The sequence below is a fragment of the Ochlerotatus camptorhynchus genome, unplaced genomic scaffold (assembly GCF_037179485.1).
Source record: "Ochlerotatus camptorhynchus isolate MF236.1 unplaced genomic scaffold, CSIRO-AGI_Acam_v1.1 ptg000105l, whole genome shotgun sequence".
Classification (NCBI taxonomy): Eukaryota; Metazoa; Arthropoda; class Insecta; order Diptera; family Culicidae; genus Ochlerotatus; species Ochlerotatus camptorhynchus.
Window position 1 is genome coordinate 5203668 of NW_027040595.1, and position 26672 is coordinate 5230339.

The following is a 26672-nucleotide window of genomic DNA, read 5'->3' on the forward strand; positions in this document are numbered from 1 at the left end:
CAGAACAGGATCTGCTACCACTAGTTTCATTGTTTGGCAGTAGCGCCAACGGGGGGCAGAGTGCTCCCATTGCATCAACAGTGGTCAAGAATGCAGATTTAGGTGGAATATGTTTTGAGCCTGAAAAATGGGATTGGGAAAAATTATAGCTGAGCTAATTTCAAGCAACCTTGTGCAAACAAATTTGTTGTATCTCTTAAATTGACCGATTTAGAGCTATTTTCTTGAATTGAGTTAGTGTATCTCTATAAAACAGTTTTTTTTTCCTTTGGTTTGTTTTCCGTTGATCTTGTTTTCCGTGCTGAGCACCAATGCTACCGACGCGCCAGGAAGGCAGCTCCCACAACCTGGACTCTACCACCTATCGAGCCATCAAACTCATGAACCGGGGACCAACGGCTTAACTTCCCATCCGAAGGAAGGCGTGATCAGAGATGTTATGCCTCAGAACATCCCGGCGGCGCCGACTGAGATTGAACCCAGGCCTGCTGGGGTGAGAGGTAACCACGCTTACCACTACACCACCGGAGATGTTGTAAAAAAAAAGTTGTTTTGCTCTAGTTTTCTTATTTCAAATTTCTTAGCAAAGGTGTCTTCTAATAACTTTTAGATCTTCTTTTTGCTGCACAAAGCTTGTCAATATCTTTCGCCGATCAAGAGTTATTGACGTTTTTCTAATAAAAATATGCCCTTTTCAAATGTTTATATCTCTGTTTGGGGCAAACCAAATATCTCAACTCAACTCAATAATATGAAAAAAAATTATAGTTTTGTTAGTTTTTAAACCCGTATTACATCAATTTATTCATATTTTTCACTATACTTGGGTATACATTTTTTATTAGGAGAGAAACAGACCACAACTTGTAATTTGAAACGTGCATCTTAAAGAGTTAAAAAAGTCTCTAGAAGATTACTTTCATGAGAAATTAAAAAAAAAGTTATTGGCAAAACATGGTTTTCATAGGACCACTCTAATGACAAATTTAAATAAAATGTGCTAGTACATTTGTTTCAATATTTGGACATTTAGTGTCTTAGAAGAAGTTTTTGTACTTAAAAATTCCCTTCTTTCGGTGTTTGAAAATGTTATGGTGGTCCTTAAATTAGGGGATTTTTCAAACTAACTTTTTTTTCTAAACTTTTCTGCAGTCTGCAGCAAATAACACGAAGACTTCTTCCTTTAGCGGAAATGCCTGTGTCATCAGTGAACAAATATTTGTGGCAACCCAGAGGCAAATCAGGGAGGTCCGAAGTGAAAATGTTTTACAATATAGGCCCAAAAATGCTACCCTGAGAAACTCCTGCTCTAACAGGTAGTCGATTAGATTTGGAATTTTGATAATTTACCTGCAGAGTTCTGTCAGTTAAATAATTTTGAACTAATTTCATAATATAAAGTGGAAAATTAAACTTTTTCAATTTAGCAATCAAACCTTCATGCCAAACACTAGAAGAGCAACTCCAGTTGAGTGGCCTTCTGATTTGTTTGAACGAATTAAATTGGTAACTATTAAGAGTTGATGAGTAGTTGAATGCCCATGGCGAAATCCAAACTGCTCATCTGCAAAAATAGAGTTCGTATTGATGTTATCTTTTCCAAAATTTACTTATTGAAGAAAGCAAACTTATTGGACGGTAGCTAGAAGCTTCAGCTGGATTTTTATCCGGCTTCAAAATTGGAACAACTTTTGCATTTTTCCATTTATCAGGAAAGTATGCCAAAATGGAAACATCTGTTAAATAATTTTACCAAAAAAGACAAAGTACTCTCTGGGAGTTTTTTGATAAGGATATAGAAAATTCCATCATCACCTGGAGCTTTCATATTTTGAAACTTTTTAGTTATTGATCTTATTTCGTCTAAATCAGTCCCCCAGGAATCATGAAAAATATTTTCCCGAGAGAAAATATTCAGATAATCCCGAGCAACCGTATTCTCAATAGGACTAGTAAGACCCAAACTGAAATTATGAGAATTCTCGAAATGCTTAGCAAGTTTCTGAGCTTTTTCCAAATTTGTGATCAAAATTTTACCACCTTCTTTAAGCGCTGGAATTGGCTTTTGAGGTTTTTTCAATTTTTTTGTGGGTTTCCAAAAGGGTTTGGAACTCAGGTCTAATTTAGAAACATTATTTTCAAAAGTTTTGTTCCTCAGGACAGAGAATCGCTTTTTAATTTGTTTTTGCAAATCCCACCAGATAATTTTCATGGCAGGAACGCGTGTTCTTTGATATTGTCTCCTACGGACATTTTTAAGACGGATCAAGAGCAGGAGATCGTCGTCTATTATTATAATTGAATCGAATTTAACTTCGCATTTTGGTACTGAGGCAGCCTTTGCTTCAACTATAGAAGTAGTCAGAGATTCAATTTTGGTTTGCAAAGGAATGTTTGGATTGGAGTTATATTCCATAAATGTTCGATATTGCTCCCAATCAGCTCTATGGTAATTGAAAGTAGAGCTGTTGAGATTACAAATTATTTCTTGGGATATTTCAAAAGCTACTTGAAGGTGATCAGAACCGAAGTCAGCATGAGTAACCAATTGGCTACAAAGTCGACATGAATCAATTAAGACCAAATCAATAGTTGAGGGATTTCTTGCAGAAGAAAAGCATGTTGGGCTGTTAGGATATTGAATAGTGTTATAACCTGCAGAACAATCATCAAACAGAATATTACCATTGGAATTGCTTTGAGCATTAGAATTTTGACCTATGACGGATAAGTTTCTGAAGGTCACCCTTGAGAAAATTCAATGGAATGGCATATAGGCAGCTACAAACGTAAGTTGTTCAAATTTTGTTTCAACAGAAACTCCCAAAGTTTCAAAAACTTTGGTTTCAAATAAAAAAAGAATTTTATGTTTGATTCGTCTATGAACAATGATGGCAACGAGAGCACAGGGTCCATCAAGACGATCATTTCTATAAATGAAACAATTTGCGTCCTTCTTAACCTTATATCAGAAATCATGTCAATAAATGATTTCTGTAAAAAATCCATTTTAGATGCAATAATGCTTCCTAAGTCAAAATTGTCAAAATTTCCGTTAGAATTACGTTGGTTAGCATTTCGATTTCTACCCGGTGCAATACCAGCTTAGGTAGCTCCATTAGCTCGCTGAACATTGTTAGCAGCGAGAGGAGTACACACTTAAAAATAACTAATTTTACACGTGACGGAAATCATCTTGAACATAAAGGATGAGACGTAAACAAACATGTCATGTAAAATTAAATGCTCCGAGACTGAAAAGTACGTTACTCGACGAAAAGTACGTTTGATTGAGCTGAATTTTGCGTCTATTATGACTCAACTTTATGTCAAAATTGACGTTCGTATATGTCACTCTCAGAGCACCTAAATTTACATCAAATTTTCTAAGTGATTATAGAATAGATAAAAAATATGAAGCAGAGGTGATATTTGTAACTACACAGCTAAAAAAAAGTAGTGTAAATTTCCGTTACTATGATGCACATAAATGGAGCATCATAAATCATACAAATTTACATTATAAATCGTGTAAATTTATGAGATATGTCATGCAATATTCCATGCAACTTTCCACCTTTGTTTGCAACATTTCTTGCAAGCTGCTAGTTTACGTGAAAAGGAAGTTTACATGCATGAATGTTTGCATGCATGGATGTTTACATCACCAGTAAAATTCAGATTTTTTTAGTGTGTACGGGTATGTAGAATTTGTTTCTCGCTGAACGTTGTTAACAGCAGAGTAATTTGTACCTTTTAGGAAGCGTGGAGCGTTTCCTACCTGTCGCGTAGAACGAGATTGTAGAATCGCTTTGCGAGTCTTACATTCCCAAAAATTGAATTTGTGATTTTCACCACAAATTGAACATTTAAATTTATTAGGATCTTCCTTCACAGGACAGTTGTCTTTTGCGTGAGAGGAATCATCACAATTCATGCATTTGGCTGGCATGTAGCAATTTTTGTTCCGTAACTCCATCCCTCGCACCTACGGCACTGGGTGAGGTTTTGGTAATTTCCTCCAGTCTTCCTGAAGTGTTCCCACTTCACTCGGACATGGAGCATAAGGCTAGCTTTTTCTAAGGCCTTAAGGTTGTTTAGTTCACTAGACTTGAAGTGAACTAAATAAAAATCATTAGAAATCCCGTTGCGCGAATCGCCAGGACGGAATTTCATTTTCATTTTGATTACTTGGATATATGGATACTTGGCACAACTCCTAGTAATTTTGCCAGTTCATCTTTGATCTGATCCAGGGATTCATCACTGGGCAGTCCTTTCATGACAACCTTGAACACACGTTCAGTTTTGGTGTCGTAAGTAAAAAAATTGTGCTGCTTGAGAAGACATTTAAATCCGTCCAAGGTTTCGGCCAATACACGGCATTCACTCCGACGTCGAATTTGTAGTGAAAACTTAACTTTCACGAAGTTCAAAATTTCCATGCAAAGAGCATGGAAATCGGAAGTGGTTATCACAATAGGGGGAATCGTTTCCTTCTTGGCATTAAGCCAAGAAAGTCTACTAGAATTTTTCTTGGATGATGGATCCGTGAGCAAATCAAATCGATAACTCAAATTAATTTCATCAGAAGGGGGATCAAGAGTTTGCCCCTTTCTTTTGCGCTTAGGCGGCAGTAAATTTTTATCCAAATCGACTTCCAAGCAGATTACTATAAGAATCTGAAGGATCGAAGAGGAATTTTACAAATCAATATCCAAGAAGGATTACCTCGGATAGGGTCCAAACAAGGATTGAAGAGGAATAAGAGTTGAACAAGGTAGAAATTTTACAGGTTGAGCACTGAAAAGTGCTGTTTAAATTTGTTGTAGCGTTAGGTAGTAGTAACACAAAGCAAATAGATCCACACGGCAAGAGAGCATGATGCGGACTGGCAATTTTTCAGCTGATATTGCCTACAAAATATATCCACTCCTCTCTTATAATAGACCCTCTATAGCGCACATAAAATTAACGCTAGATTTGACATAAATTTACGCGATATTTCGTGTTAATTTAAGTGCAATATCGCATAAATTAGTAATATTGTATGCAAGCTTGTAAATAATTTCACTGCTTATGCCATGTATAGCTCAAAATTAAACGAAGGGAGATTTTACGCTATAGTTAAAATTCAATTTTTTTTTTCTGTATAGTCATCGAAAACAAATAATTTCGGAAATATTTACAAAAAACGATTTTTTGAGAACCTTCTTTTTATTTTTTATATTAAAGTCACTTCAATACTCTTGGGTCATTCATGACTTGTCCGGGCGTGAAATTTGAACTCGTGACTTTGGCGTGAGAAGTATGGTTGTTAACCAGTACGCCGGAGTCACCTATGGAGACCATTCTAAAAAAAAATGATTCATAAATCAAAATCGCAAGCAGATAGAGACATGACGCCTTCTACAAAGTTTTTAGTAATGATACAACCTATAACTGAAGACTCTAGATCTCTATATGGTTAAACTACAAAATTGGATTTGGCAGCACCCCCTGTGGTGAAGTTTCGAACTAAAACTTAACTCCATTCAATGGGTCTTTTCATTTATAAAAACTCTTTTCAAGACACCCTATTGAAAACAACACTGTGAAATGTGCTAATAAAAAAAAGGTCATGGATTTGGCCTTTCACACCACTGTGAGATGTTTCAAAAGTTACTGGAAGGTGATCAGAGCCCCATGGGTAACCAATTGACTACAAAGTTGACATGAATCAGTTAAGACCAAATCAATAGTTGAGAGATTTCTTGCTGAAGAAAAGCATGTTGGGCTTGTTGGATATTGAATAGTGTAATAACCTGCAGAACAATCATCAAACAGAATATTGCCATTGGAATTACCTTGACAAATAGGCAGCAATTAACGGAAGTCCCTTTCAACCTTATGGCCAGGTTTAAGGAACGTTTCAGTTACAACAGCGACATGCACGTTATGAACACAAACTGGATTTGTGGTTTTCTCCACAATGTGAACATTTAATTTTCATATGATCCTTCTTGACAGAACAGTCGTCTTTTGCGTTTGAGGAATCACCACAATTCCTGCATTTCGCAAGCAACAATTTTTTGTTTTATTGAAGTTTTATAGCAGTTGATACAATCAAATTATGAAACCTTCACTGAGGACCACATTGCTTTAACAACCTCCTGACAACCGCTATACAGCCTTGTCATGGCCAATTGGCCCAGTTTTAATGCAATCATTAAAACTTGATATGCGAACTACCTTAGGAGCATAGGTTTTATGTCAGTTCTATCACACTCTACACGCGGTTGTTAATAATGAAAACATAAAACCTACTCCAGGTCAAAAAGTTTTAATAATCTTTTGATGACTAACATAAAACTATGTCACAACCGCAGGAGCGATTTCCTGAATAAGTTGATTAAACATGATACGCAAATCATTTTTACAACCTTGAAGGTTTTAAGTTAGGGTTTTTGTATGATAGTTAATATTGAGAAATATTTTATTGTGCAATAATAGCTGATATTATTGTGTATTGAAAATTAGACGACTTTATTACAATTTTTAACCAATCTGTATATGCTTCACAGCATGCCGTGAAATATTAATGGTGATTATTATACCAAATAGGAGCATACATTTAGCGCGCCATATGAATACTAAAATGAAGGGATATTTTTAATTTGTCTGCATTCCCAGACAACCAGAATGCACGTATATTCAAAGTTGTTTTCGTGGTATACAAACATATATACAAACAAACAATTCGTATATAATGCAAAGAAATGGCTTATACGTACAAAAGTGGAGGCCATATACGTGCATATTTTAATTTAATTTTAAACGAGTTGATTTAACATCATATACGATTTAATCTGTAATAACAAATTCATCTTGAAAAGTCTTACGATGTAATCCGATTTAATTTGTGATACAGTACGATGGAAAGATGAGTCATCGCATATTGGTCGGAAATTTGCATTCTATACGATTTAATTTAAACATAATGCGAGGTATGCCATTCTTATATGCGATTTTGACTAAAACTGTAGCAATTTACGATACTGTCTGTACATTATTATATGACTTCTGGTTGTCTGGGTTAGCACCATGCATTAAAGAGTCATTAAAAGATCATCTATTAAGTACAAAACTGTTACAAATGTTGAGCAATAACCAGTCACATATTATTTAATTGTACATAGATGTATGAAAGTGTTTTATCACCTATCAATTAAAGCGTAATTATTTATACTGTGTGAAATTTGTTCATACGGTGACATTTTTTTCGTTATAACTTGCTACTCCTTAAAAATACCCCAATATAACATATTCTCTTAGATTGGAATTCTATAGCATAACATAAACCTAATGGTTGAATCTTAGCATTTCGTAGTCCAAATTGAGAGCGTTAAGTTATATTTAAGCTCTATAACTAGCTTTCTGGTTTTATTAGGTACAGCGAATCAAAACAAAACAAAAACCATGGCAACCTGTCAAAAAATCAACATTCCAAGCCATCCTCCTATTTTCTCTTGTAATCAAGATGTAAGAAATGCTTATTGGATCCACGAAAAGCTTTTTTTAGGGAAACTGTCTGCGTTGTTTTAAGAAGGGTTCGTGGATCTTTCGGAAATGTATCGGAAAGCCGCTTGTTTAATATTTTTAAGAGCTCATTCACCACTGTGCCTTATGTTATATGAGAGAGCTCATAACTGTAGAACCTAAAGGAGTTTCATATTGGCGATCGTCTCATCTTCATCGTGTTCAAAAGCACTGAAGGGGTTTTCATTTCATGTATCTGAATAGATTTGTTTTTTTTTTATATTGGTAACAATTTTCAGTCTTTTTTTTATTGTTGCAGTATATTTCTTATCTAAAGATGATAGTTGAAATAAGGTTTTAATGAAGGTCTAAGACTGGTTCAAGTTTTATATCGGTCATGAAAAATATACCATAAAACATAATTGTATGTTTTGTTTTGGTTTTATTCTGCAGTTATAAGTAGTGATGCAGAACCACCTTAAAGCTATCGTTAAAACTATGAAGTCTGAGTTTTACTTGACGGCCTGATTTTATGACAAGCACACAAAACCGTAATACAACCACAGGCTGCAAGGGATGCTATGATAAAACAATGATAAAATAAAAATAAATCTTCCAAGCATTTAGATTGTTACTTGGGTTCCGTGACCCCATCCCTGGCGCTTATGGCATTGGATGAGGTCTTGGAAATTTCTTTCAGTCTTCCTGAAGTGTTCCCACTTCACTCGGACATGGAGCATAAAGCTAGATTTATCTAAGGCCTTTAGTTAGCCTTGAAGTGATCTAAATAAAAATAATTGTAAATCCCGGTGCGCGAGTTGCCATGACGGGATTCCATTTTTTTGATTACTTGGACTGGCTCAACTGCAAGTACTTTAATCAATTTATCTTTGATCTGATCCAGGGATTCACCTCTGGGACGTTTAGTTTTGGTGTCGTAAGTGAAAAATGTGTGTTGTTTGATGGTGTGATACTGGAGAAGGCGTTTTAATCCGCCCAAGGTTTCAGTCAATACAAGCCATTCACCTCAACTTCCAATTGAATTTATCGAAGTTCAAAAGTTCCGTGAGAAGAGCATAGAAATGGAAGTGGTGACCCCAACAGGTGGGGACCTTTTTCTTCTTGGCATTAAGGCGAAAACGTTTATTGGAATTTTGCCTGGATGATGGATCATACTCATCATCCGTGAGCATATAAAATTGATTGCTCAAATGAATTTCATCAGAAAGGGGATAAGGCACCATGGAGAACAAAGTTCCTCTATCTCGACTTCCAAGCAGATTACTATAAGAATCCAGAGGATCGAATAGGAATTTTCCAAATCGATGTCCAAGCGTGATTGCCTCGAGAAGGGTCCAAACAAGGATCGAAGAGGAATAAGAGTCAGACAATGTAGAATATTTGCTGGTAATATTTAAAACTGAGAAGTGCTATTGAAATTTGTTGTAGCTTTTGGTAGCAGTAGCAAAAAGCAAGAGAGCACGATGCGAACTGATGTGCGCGTGGTGCTTCGATGGTCATCTCGGTGTTTATTATTCGAGAAAGCAAATGAAGAATAAAAATACAAATAATAGATAAAACCCCAGGATGGAAGCTGTAAACAATCCTGAGTCACTCTAAAACTTCCAATCCTAGATGGTACGTGCCTCCGTTGACAAAGGTTAGTACCCGATTCAGAAAACAGTAAACTTCCCCAAGAACGAGTTCACCGAAGATTGTTTGCACAGTCTTTTATTTTTTAATTGGGGATTTATTTCTATTACCTTGGGCAATAGGGTGCATCATTTTGGAAAAAGTGATAAATTTCTTATAGGTCACCCACCAGGTCAAATAATAACCCCAAATTATGTCCTTGTGCAAAACATTGTAAATATTGATTAAAGTTTAGAGGTCGTGCAAAAAGATTGTAGTTAGTATGAAGATTTCGTTGAATTAGTATGGGAAATAATTGAGTTTCACTTTCAATACGCTAACTTTGGTTGTAGTTGTCCAAACGATGAAAAAAATATGTGTGGTTGTCATGACAATGATTAACAAGCCTGTGATGAAATTGTTGCTGTTGTCTTTCACATTTTCATCATGGTAATTTTTTTCGCATTTCTATCTTTCTTGGTATGCTATATGAACCAATACAACCAATGTTGTGAGAAGTGATTTTTTTAAATTTTCCATGGTAATCCCCAAATTTCCAAACATGTCTGCGACCTGTAAGCCATCATCAATCATTTCCCACTATTTGCACAGGCTCATATTTTGGGGTTATGAACGGTCTAACGTACAGTAAATTTAACACTATTTAAAAAATGAAGCACCCTACTGGGCAACTACCGAAACCTGCGGGGAAAATACGCTCAAACCTTGTTCTGGCAAGAGGCGCATGAGCAACAAATTTCCATCGTTCTTCCAAGCCTTGTGGTGACCGGTCTAGAGGCAGAGTTGGTAGGCTCATATAAATACCTCATCGAGATCAGCAGTAGCGTTTAGTCTCTTTTCGCATCTATTGGGCTGCACAGGCCCACACCTGAGCTGGTTTAACACGCGTCGTCGGTTTATAGCGTCGGTGTACTTTGGCCCGGTGGCATTGTGTTTCGGGCGTTAGTTTTACCTTCATAATCGTGGTGCATTCTAGTCGCAAACTGTGATACTAAAGATCCTCTGTGGCGATTAGATAGTGAGACGCATAACAAAGCGAACCATTTCAAGGGGTTTGGCCGATGTGCAGCAAGTTCAGTAAATACTAAACACTCTGTTATCATTCCAAATGTGTGCCAGCTTCTAAGGTGTTGCGAGCAATAAAAACAAGTAATTTGACGCTGTGAATAGAAGATTTACGATTGTGCTAAAATTTTCCAACGAGTGTTACAGTAGCGTGTTGTGACTCGTGGCGAAAAGGAAGAATGCAAAGCTCAATGAAGTGTGCCTCACCACAGCAGAGGTGCCGACGTCGGTGGTGTCAACAGAGCCTACCGCAGATAGGTCATCGATCAACCGTGGCGACGACGACGACAGTTTGGTGCTACTGCCATATGATGTAAGTGTGATGTTGGTCGAGATCGCATTGAACTTGCCACTATATGTACTTATATAGCGAACTGCACAGCATGGGCCAAACTTGAACACAGTGCGGCCAGGTAGCTATTTGTTGAGCATAATTACGCCGGTTGTGTTCCATGCCTCTGTACGTTGGTTGCTGTCTGCTGGACTTGGCCTAGTAGAGTGCATGGGGTAGAGAATACTTCAATACTTCCAAGCGAGCGGGTTAAATTGAATGGCATGTGTGTGATTGAGTGCGGTTTTTTAACAGGCTAATCGGTAATGAACTTGAATGCTAGGTTGGGTACACACATGGCTGGTTGATTTGACGAGGGGGTGGAATGTGAATGTTGAATGTTTTGTTTGTTGTTCTAAGCTGTTGGAATTCATTTTCCGAGATTGTTGGGATTGTCTTGCGGTGCGTGCTGGTTGAAACAGGTGAATTGTAGAATTATGGAAATTGCATGGCTTTAGGCTATATTGCTAAGTGGGACAGTGCTAGTGTACAGATATCACGTTACTAATTTCATTTTACTACATTTCCATTTCTTCCATGCAGGCGTCCAGACAGAAAAGTGTTATTTGAGAACGGTCGTTGCATTTTTAGTCATCACGTTCGTACTAGCACGTGAGATGTAACATTCGTTTGAGTTTCTAATCACTACAAAATAAAGAATGTACACAGGGAAAACTGAGCGATAAAAAAGTCGTTTCAAAAAATGATGTGGTAGATTCATCAGAATCCATCTGGCTTATATGACTGGAATAAGCGAGTTACTTTTTCAGTAATTTGGCTTTCATGCAATATTTACAAATTTATTTTTAACATTGCACAGTGGTCCAGAATGCAGATTTAGGTGGAATGATATGTTTTGAGCCTGAAATTGAAACTTTAGTCTAAAAGTCTCTTCTGTTCCTTATAGTTAGGCCCTCATTTTTATGACAATGAATTCTAGGGTGGTTCCTATTATCATTAAAATAAAAAATATAACTTTTTTGTTTGAATAAATTAAGGTATACATTCTTCTTATAGCTGAGCCATGAAATTTATCATGGAAGTCATCTTCTAGAGACTTTAAGACGAATGTTTACTTGTTGCCTATATCTTGTTATAAATGTTGTTAAATTCAAATTGATTTTATACGAGTTTTAAAAATAACATACCTCTATTTTTTCATATTATTGAGAATAACATACGCCCTTTCCAATGCCATAAAAAACTTTTTTTTTGTTTGCCCCAACCAGAGATATTAACATTTGAAAAGTGCATATTTTTAGTGTAATAACGTCAATAACTTTTGATCGGTGAAAGATATTGACAATTTGCAAAATTTGCGCCTTCTTAAGATCTAAAAGTTATTTGAAGACACCTTTGCACAGTGGTTCAAAACCCCCCAAAACGTGCGTTTTTTATTTTTCGGTATGAAAACGACATTTTAGAAGGATGGTGTTTTCAGAAGAGTTGCAGAATTTTCAAAGGGCTATCGTTTGGTGCTGAGATATTGCTGATCTATCCACCTAGAAGGGCAGGGCAACCCCCCTGACGATAATAGGTTAAGGTATTGCCGAAGCCAACTTTTCCCCTATGTTGATCTTGTTGTTGAATTTTGGTGCATTTTGATGTGTCGGTTTCGTTCAGGTCATCTTCTGTGTTGACAGCGTTTAGACTTTTCCCCGCACGACCACAAATAGGATTGGGTATTGGTAATATAATTCACAACAGTTTTGGAACAATTGGAAGCTCGATACCATTTGATCGGTATATGTTTGGATTTAGCAGACCGATTTGCCTTTCCATATGCTCAACTTATTGTGACGTTAAGTGTGCATTTTCTTTTGCAAACAGTAATTTTCTTTGGCGACATAAAGTAACTGATGATGGTAGAGTATTGACCCAAACTATTTCCTCCGTAACTGACCCAGTTTTCTTTGCTACTATACGCAGAAGGGTCGAGAATACGAATATGTACGAATCACTATACTCCTTAACTTCACCGTCTTTGAGCTTGTCACTAAAACCTTGCTTATATTTGGCGTGATTACTGCTGCCATCACACACCCACTTGTACATAACGGTTAGTTCATAGATACCATAGAACTGTTGCAGTTTTTCATCAGGAACCTGACTGCTTACTAAGCGGGTCGTAGTGTGGTCCAGAAGTTCTTGAAGCCTAACTACTGCCACGGATGGCGAAATCGATAATCCTGTATAAGGCATAAGTGTAATTACAGTTTTAGTTCATCCTATAGCCCCTTTTAAAATTTACCAGATGTATAAAACATTTTCTTTGCTTCGAGAATTTTTCCATACGCTGGATACATATCTGCGCCGTTTTGAAGAATACTAAACCGAATACTCGTGTATTGCGCTTTCGAGAAATTATGTTAACATATAAACGCAAGATATTCTTCTGGCGGTATTCTCCAGAAGAAGCTCTTGCGTTTATATGCAAACATAATTAGATTTTGGTTTCTGAGGTTTCCATTGAACTTGGTGCTTTCATGATGTTCTCTACAATCTCAAATATCATCAAGCGGTTCAACACTAGATGCTGCGGCAAACATCAGTTCCTTTGGAGAAAAATGCTCCCGCAATTCACGCGCCCTATTTGTGCTCGACTATGGGCGACCCTTGGCGTACTCGAGACGTTCAGCGTCTCAAAAATTAGTTTTCCCTTCAACCAGTTCGAACAGATTTTTTTTTCAAATATTCCCCAATGACGGCTGCTTTTCCTCCACCAATTGTTGAACTTGGCAATGAAATCTTTTATTTTTCGCTTCCGTGATATTCAACACACTGCCAGATATTTTCTGTACATGATCCAACAGCTCGGTCACAACGTTCCCTTCCATTGAAAGGTAAACCAGCTTCTTGTTTGCAATGAATATTTCTGTAAATACTTATGACTAATAAAAGTCCTACCATATTTGTGAAAATACACTTACTTTCCGTCATCTTCGAACACCTAAAGCATCAGCGCGTGCAGTTTTCTTGTAAAATACTGAATAATAATACTGTAAAATACTGAACAATGAAAACTTCGGCTGATTTAGAGAGTATCGATACTCAATACAAGGCTGGATACTAGAGATTCGATTGAAATTCGCTTCGTCAGATTATTTTCGGTTAACGATCCGCAGTATTGAAGATCTTGAATAGTTCTGATCATAATGTCAGTTTTGATACTCTCCGAACCAACTAAATCCAATTGCATAGATAACTTCGTTCAAATATTGTGAGAGGTAGTTCATGCTGATGGTTAATATTGACGTATGAACTACGTCTTTGTGGAGTAAACTGGGGTGCAAATTAAAAAAAAAATAGTGTGACGAAATAGTGTCAGGTTTTGAACGCTTATAACTTGACCTATTATGGATGGATTTCGAATCTTATTGCACCACCTGATTAAAATTTAATGTAAGATTCGTTTGGTGTAAATATTATAGTTTTTTTTATCTATAATAAACTATTGAAAATTGATCAAACATTTTTACCATAATCAACCATTCAGTGCTCGCTTGCTCTCGCACTTGCTATGACTATCATACAGATAGCCGATAGTGAGGTTATAAAAGAGCGCACCTGTAATTTTTTGTGTTCGTTCATCTGCGGATGTAGGGTTACGGTATGTAATGTGGGTCTAGTCCTTTCATTCGGCCTATCACGCAAATAAATAATTAATTAAGGAATATTACACAAAAAATAAGGAAAATATTGATCACTGATGGTTGATAAATGTGTACCACACACAAATCAATTTATATCACAACATTTCAATACATTTTCAGCTCTCGTAAGTAATAAAACTGGTTGAGAATATCACAATGTTCGGAGTTTTTAGCCGCCATGACTTATAAGGTTAAGATGGGAAGGTTGACTGACGATCATCAAATGGCCTGATTATGGCATTTATTGATTGGAATTACCTGATAATACACACTTGACGTAAAACTTACAGTTGCTGTTTGAATATTTTATGTTTATTTTAATTGTTTAACAACGTTTTCACAAGTAAAACATGGACCCAACTTTAGGGACACATTTCTTTTCTATGTTCCTAACTATGGCCCATGAAATTCATTTGACAGCATATAGCAATAAGAGTAACGTCAACAATGTTGTTTTGCATTTGGATGATAAGGAACGAACAGGAAGGGAGATTTTTTCTGCCAAACCTGTATAATGAACATCACAATGTTCTGATTTAGATATTCTGCGGTCAAAAGACGATAAGCGAAATTTTTAATTTTTAATTTTTAAATTGAGTGATTTAATGTAGTTTTCGTAAAATTTTCTCTAAGAAATGTTTTGAGGAATGAAGAGCATTAAGTTAACAGTGATAGTGATAAAAAAAAATACATCAGAAAACGTTACCAAGAGCGTTTTTTTGAGGATCAAACAAGATAGGACGAAGTTGCATCCATAAATAGACCCAATTTGGGGACAATAGACCCATATTACATACATTTCCCTCGTGAGTTATTGTCTTAAAAAAAGTAAGTTTTTCAACTTTTCGTGGTTTCTGATAGCAAACGACATGATAAGCATATCTAAGCATACCATTTAGCAGTAGAATATCGTTTGCAGGTAAATTCATTGATGAGTTATGATTAAAAACGTAATCGATGGCTGCATATTAGACCGAGGTTAGGGACGTATACCCTATTAACGCAAGAGAAAGTCAGTGAAGCGAATCGATCAAAGGAGATCGAGCCTTTTAAAATGTGTTAACTAAACAGAGGGTTGATGTCTTGGTGAAAGTTGTTCAGATGGATAAAGCGTATTGGATGGTGGAATGCTCAGTTCATAACTCGCTCACCAGGTAGCGAGAGTGTGCCATTTGATTTCTAATTACTTGCTTAAAATGGCATCCCGATTTGGTTGGTGTCTTCGGAAACGTTGTGCAGGTGAACAATACCTATTAGATGCAATATACAAATGTTATATGATGTCAGATGCACTGCAATGTATTATAAACTGGAATGTTATATGAAATGCATTTTAACTTACGATTGATTTTTTTTTGTCGATCATGTTTTCCGTACTGGGTACCAATGCTACCGACACCAGGAAGGCAGCTCCTACACCTGGACCCTACCTATCGACCTATTAACTCATGGACCGGGGACCAACGAGCTTACTTCCATTTCATGGATTTTATGCCTCAGAAAATCGGGCGTCGCCGACTGAGCGTCACCTAATTTCAAATATTTGAATAATGTATTGAAACATTGTTGTTTTGGGAATTAAGTTTAGGTGTTATTAATCTAGTCAATATTATTGAACGGAGCAACAACAATAATCGTGTAGACCTACGTCAATAATGTGGTTTTGCGCTGTACACAAACCCTATCTTTTTTTAATGACTTCGATAATGTCAATAACATAATATGGCACACATCTATTAAAATTAGCAGAATCATAATTTTGTAGTGTGATATTTATCTTTCAGGCTGTGTGGTTTTCTACAAAAATTAAATTTTTAACCAAAGAGATGATTAAACTTTAAAATAAAAAAAAGTTATGTCAGAAAAGAGCCAATGTTAAGTAAAATTGAGCTAAAAACCATGATTTTAAATTAGCTTTCCTGTAATGAAAAATAACTTCCACTCCAATATTTTTACATGAAAATATTCATCAATACACGTAAAATTTGATTACGTTATTAGTTTAAAAAACTGGTTGCCCCAATTTGCAAATTGTCCATCAAAATATCGTATGTTTTGAACACATAAACGCTCTTAACATGTTGCATTTGTGAGATAGCGTGTTGAAGTACTGTAGAAAGTTGCTTGTTTTGGTAAATGAAAAAACTCTTTCTAACATAGTATGCCATGAAAAAATCAAATAAAAAAGTTGTGGTTTAAAAAACGATTTGAAGGGACCTTCCTTAAAAAATACTTCATATCTCAATGAAAACGACAATGATGTTTTCAGCAAAGTTTGTGGAAATAATAAGATCTACAACTTTGTGGAACATTTTATTTTTCTAACCGCAAAGAAAAAAAATTAGAAATTTTATTTTGTGTCCTAAGGGATTTAAATTATGGACGACCCCTTCATCAGAATCGCCTTTTTTCAAATATAAACTTGTCTAAAGACACCAACTTGATTAAACTGCATCTATATGCACTTATTTAGTTTTTACCTGAAAAACACCCTCCTGCACCACTGTGCAGTGGTTTGTTTACACTTCTATAGAGAACAACTGGTGCAAGTTTGATCAAAGTAATCGATCGCGTTCAGAAATAACGTCAAATGGAACTCGAAAGAAGAAAACATATTGTGCACAAACACCTGGAAAATCCGCAGTGGTCCGGTTCCAAGCTGGCTAAAGTGCTGAAGATGCCGAAAACAACAGTTTGTCGAGTGCTCAAAACCTACAAGGAAACCCTGAGAGTGGAGAGGAATCAGCAGACCTACGAAAAAACTGGAAACAGGGATCGTCAGCTGCGCAGCAAGGTGTTGAGGTGCGTTAAAACCAACCCTGGTCTTTCGATCCGATATGTGAAGGTACTAGAAGGTACAACGCCAACTTTCAAACGGTGCGGAACATCCTTGCCAGGGAAGGAAACAAGTCGTACAAAATCAGTAAACATCCGAACCGGCTCATGAAGCAGCATTTCGTGGCCAACAAGCGTGCAAGGCTCTTGTACGACCGTGTTTTGACAAAACACAAGGGATGCACTTTGAAAGATGACGAAACATACGTTAAAACCGATTTTAAGCAGCTTCCCGGTCTAAAATTTTACATCGCGACTGGACGTGAGGATGTGCCGGGAAGATTTAAGTTTGTGTTTGCCGACACGTTCGCGAAGAAGGCCATGATTTGGCAAGCGATTTGCAGTTGTGGGCTGAAAACGGAACCCTTTGTCACATCCTCGACGATGACATCCCAAGTTTACATCGAAGAATGCCTGAAAAAGCGTGTATTGCCGTTCACTACTCCAAGGTGGTTCTGAAGTGGTATGCTGTCAACAAGATCGATTTTGTCCCCAAGCGAATGAATCCTCCGAATTGCCCGAAATCTCGACCAATCGAAAAATACTGGGAAATTTCAAAGCAGCGACTTCAACGAAACGGCGGGGTAGTCAAGGACATACAGCAAATGCGGGCATTCCATGTCCGTTTCCTCTGTGCTGTAATTTTGTAGTTTTAATAAAAGTACTGTAAAGCAAAATTTAAAAGACTTTTTAAACTTGTTGAATCACGAATTCCAGGTCTTTTCGTGCGTACCAATTTACTTTTAGTCAGCCTTTATTCACGTGTAGTTTGCTTCCCTTTTTGTGGACAGGAAATATACATATGTGCTAATTTCCAACATGATGTCACGTACGACCTCACCCGTAATATCGATTGGACAACGTTCAAGACCGCGATAGAGGAAGCCGTGTCGTCGGTAGAAGCGCTTCCACCGTTGGAGGAATATAACTTCCTCTCCAATCTGATCTTTGACAGCGCGCTTCGAGCTCAAACTCGACCGGTTCCTGGAACGTCTTTCCGTAGGAAACCTCCTTCCCCTTGGTGGGACCAGCAATGCACTGAGGTTTATCGTAAAAAGTCCGACGCGTTTAAGCTTTTCCGGAAACGTGGAACACCCGTGAATTTCGAAGCGTACTCTTCTCTTGAACGCGAACTCAAGAGCCTCATCAAAGCCAAGAAACGCGGATACTGGCGGCAATTTGTGGACGGGTTATCGCGTGAAACGTCGATGAATACGCTTTGGAACGCGGCGCGAAGGATGCGTAACCGGTCTTCGAACAACGAGACCGAGGAGTACTCAGATCGTTGGATTCTCAAGTTCGCGCGAAAAGTATGTCCTGATTCTGTGCCGGCACAGATGATTCCTCGCGAAACGACGAATTCGGTAGACGAGATCAGCCAGCCTTTTTCAATGCTGGAATTCTCATTCGCGCTCCTTTCGTGTGGCAATTCGGCTCCGGGGGCTGATAGAATCAAGTTCAACTTGTTGAAGAACCTCCCAGACGTCGCTAAGAGGCGCATGTTGAACTTGTTTTGTCAGTTCCTGGAGCTCAATATTGTTCCGGATGATTGGAGGCAAGTGAGAGTTATAGCCATTAAAAAGCCTGGAAAACCCGCTTCAGATCATAACTCGTATCGTCCCATCGCGATGTTATCGTGCATTCGAAAATTGTTGGAGGAAATGATCCTTTTTCGCTTGGACAAATGGGTTGAGACGAACCACCTACTCTCAGATACTCAATTTGGATTCCGTAGGGGCAAGGAAACGAACGACTGTCTCGCGTTGCTTTCCACAGAAATTCAGTTGGCTTTTGCTAAAAAAGAGCAAATGGCTTCTGTATTCTTGGATATCAAGGGGGCTTTTGATTCAGTATCCGTTGAAGTCCTTTCAGACAAACTCCACGCTTGTGGCCTTTCTTCATTAATAAATAACTTTTTGTACAATTTGCTGTCAGAGAAACATATGAGCTTTTCTCATGGAAACTCTACAGCTTCTCGATTTAGTTACATGGGTCTCAACAAGGGCTCATGTTTAAGCCCCCTTTTGTATAATTTCTACGTCAGAGAAATTGACAATTGTCTAAGGGACAACTGCACGTTGAGACAACTTGCAGATGACGGAGTAGTGTCTATGACAGGGCTCAGAGAGGCCGACCTGCAAGGACCCTTACAGGATACCTTAGATAATTTGTCTACTTGGGCTATCGAGCTAGGTATCGAATTCTCCACGGAGAAAACTGAGTTGGTCGTTTTTTCTAGGAGGCATAGCCCAGCACAACCAAAGCTTCAACTTTTTGGTAAACCGATCACTCATTCTATGTCCTTCAAATATCTTGGGGTCTGGTTCGATTCAAAATGCACCTGGAGATCTCGCATTGAGTATCTGAGACGAAAATGCCAACAAAGGATCAATTTTCTCCGAACAATTACCGGAACGTGGTGGGGAGCTCATCCGCAAGATCTTCTAACGTTGTACCGGACAACGATCTTATCGGTTTTAGAATACGGTAGTTTTTGTTTCCAGTCGGCGGCTAAAACTCACATCATCAAACTGGAACGTATCCAGTATCATTGTCTTCGTATCGCGTTAGGATGCATGCACTCGACTCATACGATGAGTCTAGAAGTGTTGGCGGGCATGTTACCACTTTAGGATCGGTTTTCGGAATTGTCCCTCAGGCTCCTCACCCGTTGCGAAATTATGAACCCACTGGTAATCGAAAACTTTGAAAAGCTTCTTGAGCTGAACCCTCAAACTCGTTTTATGTCATTGTCCTACGTGTACATAACACTGGATGTCAGCCCTTCACAGCATAATCCTCATCGTGTATGCTTCTCCGACTTCGGCAATTCAGTTAGTTTTGATTTATCTATGACGCGGAAGATTCGTGGGATCCCAGAACATCATCGTTCCATGATTGTTCCGTCAATTTATGCTGCAAAGTTTGGCCAATTTGATTCCGCAAGATCGTTCTTCACAGATGGATCACTAATAGAGTCGTCCGCTGGTTTTGGTATTTTTAACGAATTTCATAGCGCCTCTCGAATGCTTCAAGCTCCTTGTTCCGTATATGTTACTGAGCTGGCGGCAATACATTATACGCTAGAAACGGTCGCCTCACTTGCACCAGATCATTATTTTATTTTTACGGATAGTCTCAGTTCTGTCGAGGCTATTCGCTCCATGAGGCCGGTAAAGCACTCCTCGTATTTTCTCATGAAAATACGAGAGCTTTTAAGTGCTTTATCTTTAAGATCTTTTGTCATCACCTTTGCATGGGTCCCATCTCATTGCTCGATTCCGGGCAATGAGATGGCGGACTCACTTGCTAAGGTGGGCGCTATGCAAGGCGATATTTACGATCGACAAATCGCCTACGACGAATTTTTCTTCATTTATCGTCAACAGTCCCTCGCCAGTCCCTGGCAAAATAAATGGAGTGAAGGGAGTTTGGGACGATGGTTATATTCAATCATCCCTAAGGTGTCGAAGTGTCCTTGGTTCAAGGGGTTGGATGTGGGTCGAGACTTCATTCGTCTGATGTCTCGCCTCATGTCCAATCACTATTCGTTAAACGCTCACTTGTTTCGTGTTGGGCTGGGAGACAGCAATCTATGTGAATGTGGACAAGGTTACCAGGACGCAGATCACATTATTTGTTCTTGTACTGAGCATCGCGGAGTCAGATCTGAACTGTACGATTCCCTTCGGGCTCGAGGTAGACAACCTAATGTTCCAGTTCAAGATATTTTGGCTAGACGCGATCTGGAGTTTATGAAACTAATATATGTTTTCTTTAAGAATATTAACCTTAGATTGTAAGTTTGACTAACCTTGTGTTTAGTTTTTGTTTTGTTCGTGTGGGTTTTTTTAATGTTTGTTTCTGTAATAATTGTATAACTACACTGTGGATACCAAATTGAATAGGAACAAGTTCATGTTTTAGGAATAATGAAATATTTGTATCGTAAATCATAACTCAAACCTCCTCCTCCCTCTCCCCATGCATAAAACTGTAAATCTCTACTAACATCGAGATGACCGCGAGTAATCGGTTCAGTTCCTTTAAATCTAGACTTAAGACATCAATTATGTATAACGCAAATGATAACTTGGCTCTGTAAAGTTTATTCAATTGAGCCTGTACAAATAAATTAATTAACAAAAAAAAATCCAACATGATGGGAATATGGGAATACTTGAGATGGACATTCGGAATAGATGATGTAACGATATATACAAGCTGGTGATATGCTTCTTCAGAAATACAGATTGGACACCATCGGGTCCTCCCTTAGCTCAGTCGGTAAAGGCACAGCTACAAAGCAAGAACATGCTGAAGGTGGCTGGGTTCGATTCCCGGTCCGGTCTAGGAATTTTTCGGGTTGGAACATTTCTCGACTCCCCTGGGCATAGAGTATGATTGTACTTTGCCACACAATTATACTAATGCAAAAAAGGTATGGACATCGAAAGCTCTCAATTAATAACTGTGGAAGTGCATCTAGAACACTAAGTTGAGAGCACGCGATAAGCTAATATGCCATACGCAATAAGCTTGAAATGCGAGGAAAAAGGAGGCCATCGGGTCCTCGGTTGAAATACGACTTGAGTTGTGATGCAGCAGTGAAAATCATCTCGACGTTGACATCAATTGTACCCAGTGTTTGCATGGAAGTGGAACATTCCTAGGTAACGAGTTCGCCGGCTAATCCCTCGTCAGGGAAAACGCTGGAAAACTTGTCTGCAAACAAGTGGCATATCCCCTGAAAGGTAGAAGCGATTTCACCGTTCAACCAACAATCAATACGAAACTAACGATTTCAAATTGGCTCACTACTTGACTAGCCTATTGGCCCCAAGCAAATCGACTAACGTACCCCATTCTAGTATAAATTCCAGTACTACACTATGTTTGTTTTGATTAGCTATGAAAGTTTGACAGATAAAATGAGGGGTTAGTGAATTTTCCTATGTTTCGAGGGGTGAATCGATTAGCTTGGGACCGAAGATAGTACTAGAGCTGAGCAAAAAAGTTAAGCTCGTTTCTTCGGGACCTTCTGGTCTTAGAGTTACCTATATGGTTCAACTCCATTGAAGATTGTAGACTGGACTATTTCTGTTGCTTATTTATGTAGTTCCAGAAGGACTTCGGGTGCGACTTGAGTCTGAATCTCGCGTTGATAACGCGAATAGCATCGACGGCTAGCTCGCTTAAACTCATAATTGAGCCTAACGTAGTGGTGTTTCAGCGAAAATGTGCGATGCTTGGTGAATTTTCTTAATGCGGCTCTCTTGGTCGACTTCGAGAGGGCTAACCCGATCAGGTGCAATGTACACCGCGTACAGTGTGCGATTACTCAGTTCTACGGCCACCCAAGCTTGTTCCACACAGTTCTACAAGAAATTTTCAATAGCTCTCGCCTTCAACCCGGAATGATCTGCCACACCACCTCCAGTAGATTTCCGACTGTTGTTCGGATTTCGGTCGCAGCGGAAATCCTCATACTGGGATCCGAACACCTGACTGGAAAGCGTCCGAGAATCAAGCCAAGTCTCGGCAAGAACGATGACATCGTAGCACCGGTCCGATACAGCTAGGTGATGGTCGTGAACGTCAGAATTAATTTTCGCCTACGTTTTGGTAGTACAAAATGACATCATGTTTTCTACGTTTGGTGTATGGCAACAGGTAAGGCGTTTTCCCTGGAAGTCACGGAAACATCAGGCAGCGAATGAACATTAACAAGCCCAAGCGGATACTCGCCATAGTGAGTGGGTTGGAAGTCCCCCTCTTCATATCCAACCACAGGCCCGGAACGACTATGAAGATCAGAGAAGGCAGACGGTAGGACTGGGTCAGAGGGATTGGCGGCTTCCACACTGCAAAAACATAATTTTAATTAATCACCGCAAAGGGGATGCACTTCAATCGTGTTGAAAATATGGTATAATTTTACTTGCCAAATATTTGTTTATTTTGGCGCCATGAAAATTACATTAGATTGTCGACATGATTGAAGTGCATCCTTTTGGATGTAATATTAAAATTTATTTCTTGCTGTGCACAATGCATTCTACGGCATGTTCCGGGTTCCAGCAAGCTGGAAGACCCCCGATCAACGATTAATTGATTGAAACATTCTATTGAGAAGGATATGGTTGATGTCTGGCGGTCCTGACTGTCACCCATCATCACCCTACCGTTGATATGGCACTGATTACAATTCAATTTGAAACATTTCAATTACCAGTCCCGTAGTATTGAGTAAAATTTGAAATTACATCATCACATCAGTTTTGTTTTACTTATGAGGAGAATATATTTTATATTTCAATTGGTGAAGCGTTACTGATTGCACCTGTTAGTCCTAGTTGATGCAAAATAGCTCTTGAACTTATAATATATTTCTATGAGATCAACCAGTCTCAAAGTCGTTAAACAATATGAATAAAATATGAATTCCTACTTATTCAGTGTCACAGAGCAACGAGTTGCACCTGTGAAGAATTGTAAAAAATATACCTGGATCTTTTCCCACCTGATACGTTGATAAGATGATCTGATTTATGTCTTCCGTTAGTAATAACCAAATGGGACTATACCTACTAAAAATCTATACTGTTCCACTTAAGACATGTACTAATACCGGAAATACATTCACCGGCCGTAGCGTTGTTGAATATGTATTGAATGTAAAGCAGTTGATCGTCAAACCGCATTCACCGGTATTGATCGCAGCTGGGTAGGCTGTCGCAAATTGGTCAATAATCGCCGCGCATATATTAAACCAGATCAACAGAAGACTGTTGACTTAGCATTAAATTAGACTATAATCATGGTCATGTTTTACGCAGATTAATTCTAGCTTGCCGGTACCGTCAATATTTACTTAGTAGCACTGATTTCCCGTTTCAGATTGATCTCAATTTTGCTGATACTCTCTTGTGGGAGTGGTGGGTCGAATGCACAGATCACCCGGAGATTCCCGGACGATTTCCGCTTCGGAGTGGGATCTTCCTCCTACCAGATCGAGGGAGGTTGGAACGAAGGAGGCAAGGGGGAATCGATTTGGGATCGGATGACGCATCGGTTTCCGGAAAAGCTAGAGGATGGCAGCAATGGAGATGTCAGTGCGGATAGCTATCATCAGGTGAGTTCAATTACAGGTGCTCTCAGTTAAAGTTTTTATCGCGTTGACTTACCCTGATCTAACAGCGCTTGTTTCTCGCTTAGGTAAATTATATGATGATTAATTAGTTTGTTTTGCGTGTGGCGGTGGTATTTTTCAGTGGCGACGTGACGTTGAGATGGTACGCGAACTCGGGGTCGGGGTTTACCGGTTCTCATTGTCCTGGCCTCGGATTCTTCCGAGTGGGTTTGTGAACAGTGTCAGCAAAAACGGAATCCGGTACTACGGCCGACTGATCGATGAGCTGCAAAAGTACAACATCACTCCGATGGTGACGTTGTATCATTGGGATTTGCCTCAGTCACTGCAGGAGCTGGGCGGATGGACCAATCCTGAGCTGATTGGATATTTCAATGACTTTGCACGGGTTGCGTTTGAGCAGTTTGGAGATCGGGTGAAAATTTGGACTACGTTCAATGAACCGTGGCACGTTTGCGAGCAAGGCTATGGAATTGATTTTATGGCTCCGGCCATGGATTTCCCCGGTATTCCGTCGTATCTTTGCGGACATAATTTGCTGAAGGCACATGCGGAAGTCGTTCATATGTACAGGAGACGGTTCCAGCCGAAGCAACATGGAACAATCGGAATAACTACGGACATTTCCTGGCCCGAGCCCATGAGCAATACCGATAGCGATAAGGAAGCTTCCGAGCAAGCTTTGCAGTTTTATGTGAGTTCTGACACTTGATTGTAAGTTTTTTTTTATGTATAACATTTGTGCGTTTTCTCCTATAAATTCAGATTGGCTGGTTTGCCCATCCCATTTTCTCCGAAAGTGGTAATTATCCACAGATTATGATTGATCGCGTGGCAGCGCTCAGTAAACAGCAGGGATACTCAAAGTCACGGCTGCCGGCCTTCACGCGAGAAGAAGTGGATATGATCAGAGGAACTGCAGATTTCTTCGGCATCAATTCGTACACGTCGGTCCTGGTGAGGAAGAACGATAGAAACAACACTGCCAAATTCCCGGTACCGTCGTTCAACCACGATATGGGAGTGGTGGAGTCCAGCGACCCCAGCTGGCCGACTAGTGGCTCGGTGTGGTTACATGTGAGTATACTTATCTTCAAATTGTTGCGATTGATGCTTTTAATCGAGTCATTGGAAGTACGTTGTGACCTTCAGCAAAATTATTCCAAATGAATGGCAATGACTATGTACAACCCCTTTAATTGCATTAAGAACTTGTTCGCTCAATCGTACCCCCAATGCATATGTAATCATTAGCAATGTATCAAAATGCTTCAGCCATTTACGGCCAATATTATTTATGATCTTAACCAACCAACGCAGTCAATATAATCCGTTCATGACATTGTCGTCCGTGTTTAGCTGCCAACTGTAATCGCTTTTTTTTCGCACGTTGCATGGCCAGAACGACCATAATTATCATATATACGATCGATTCTTGCTTTCCGCCAGGTGGTACCATCAGGAATGAACAAGCTGCTTAACTGGATCCGCCGCGAGTACAACAATCCACCGATCTACGTCACCGAGAATGGCGTTAGCGATCGGGGCGGCACCCACGATGTCAAGCGAATCGACTACTTCAACTCGTACCTGGAGGCCGTGCTGGACGCCATCGAGGACGGGTGCAATGTGCAGATGTATATCGCCTGGAGCCTGATGGATAGCTTCGAGTGGAAGGCCGGTTACACGTAAGATGACTTTGTTGAATTTTCTAAAACGCTGCTTTCTGAATTGATTGGATTTTTATCGTTTTAGTGAGAAATTCGGTTTGTACCACGTGGATTTCAAGAATCCAAACCGGACCAGAACTCCGAAGGCGTCCGCCAAGGTATATGCCAACATTGTACAAACGCACCGGATCGATTGGAGCTATCGTCCAAAGCCGGAGGTTATGATCAAAGCGCCTTCTCCGTATCGCTCAAACAGTAGTATTAGAGTTCCTGTGATATACTTGACCCTGGCGATGTTGGGAGTTGTGTTGAAGGTGGTTTACAGCAGTTAGAAGATCTTGTGGTTTTGATATGTGTGAATCTCGACTGTACCTCTGAATGTATTTTATAATTTATTTTTTTTTGTACATATGTGTAATTTTAAATCGAAAATAAACAAACGAATTTATATGGATATGATGAGTACTGTTTTTTAAATTTTTTAACTACTACCTTTTGCCACGCTTTTTTCCATACCTTATACGCGTAATATCATAAATTCTGGGACTATCCCTCTCAAGAGTGGACGTCATATTTGAATCGCATCAAAGTAGTTGCCCAGGACACAATTCTACCGAGTTGCATGATGTCCTTTTTGAGGTTCCGCTGCCCCTGGGTCTACTATTGCTTCGATGTCCTGTCCCAATTAAATTCCAGCAATTCCAATGACAGATTCTAACCTCCCTCTTCTTGCTTGCAGATTTCACCACCACTTTAGTTCTATGATTACTGTTGAAATCGGCGTATGAAGACAT

The 26672-nt window shown here is 39.0% G+C and overlaps 1 protein-coding gene across 1 annotated transcript; it reads left to right on the top strand.

Annotated features, from left to right (window-relative positions):
* Positions 1–9944: 9944 nt before the first annotated feature.
* LOC135699309 (myrosinase 1-like) lies at positions 9945–26329 on the top strand. The gene is made up of 6 exons (XM_065219556.1): positions 9945–10549; positions 23956–24190; positions 24330–24902; positions 24974–25285; positions 25658–25896; positions 25964–26329. The coding sequence occupies exons 1-6, from the start codon at positions 10416–10418 to the stop codon at positions 26208–26210; spliced, it is 1740 nt and encodes a 579-aa protein (XP_065075628.1). The 5' UTR covers positions 9945–10415; the 3' UTR covers positions 26211–26329.
* Positions 26330–26672: the final 343 nt, after the last annotated feature.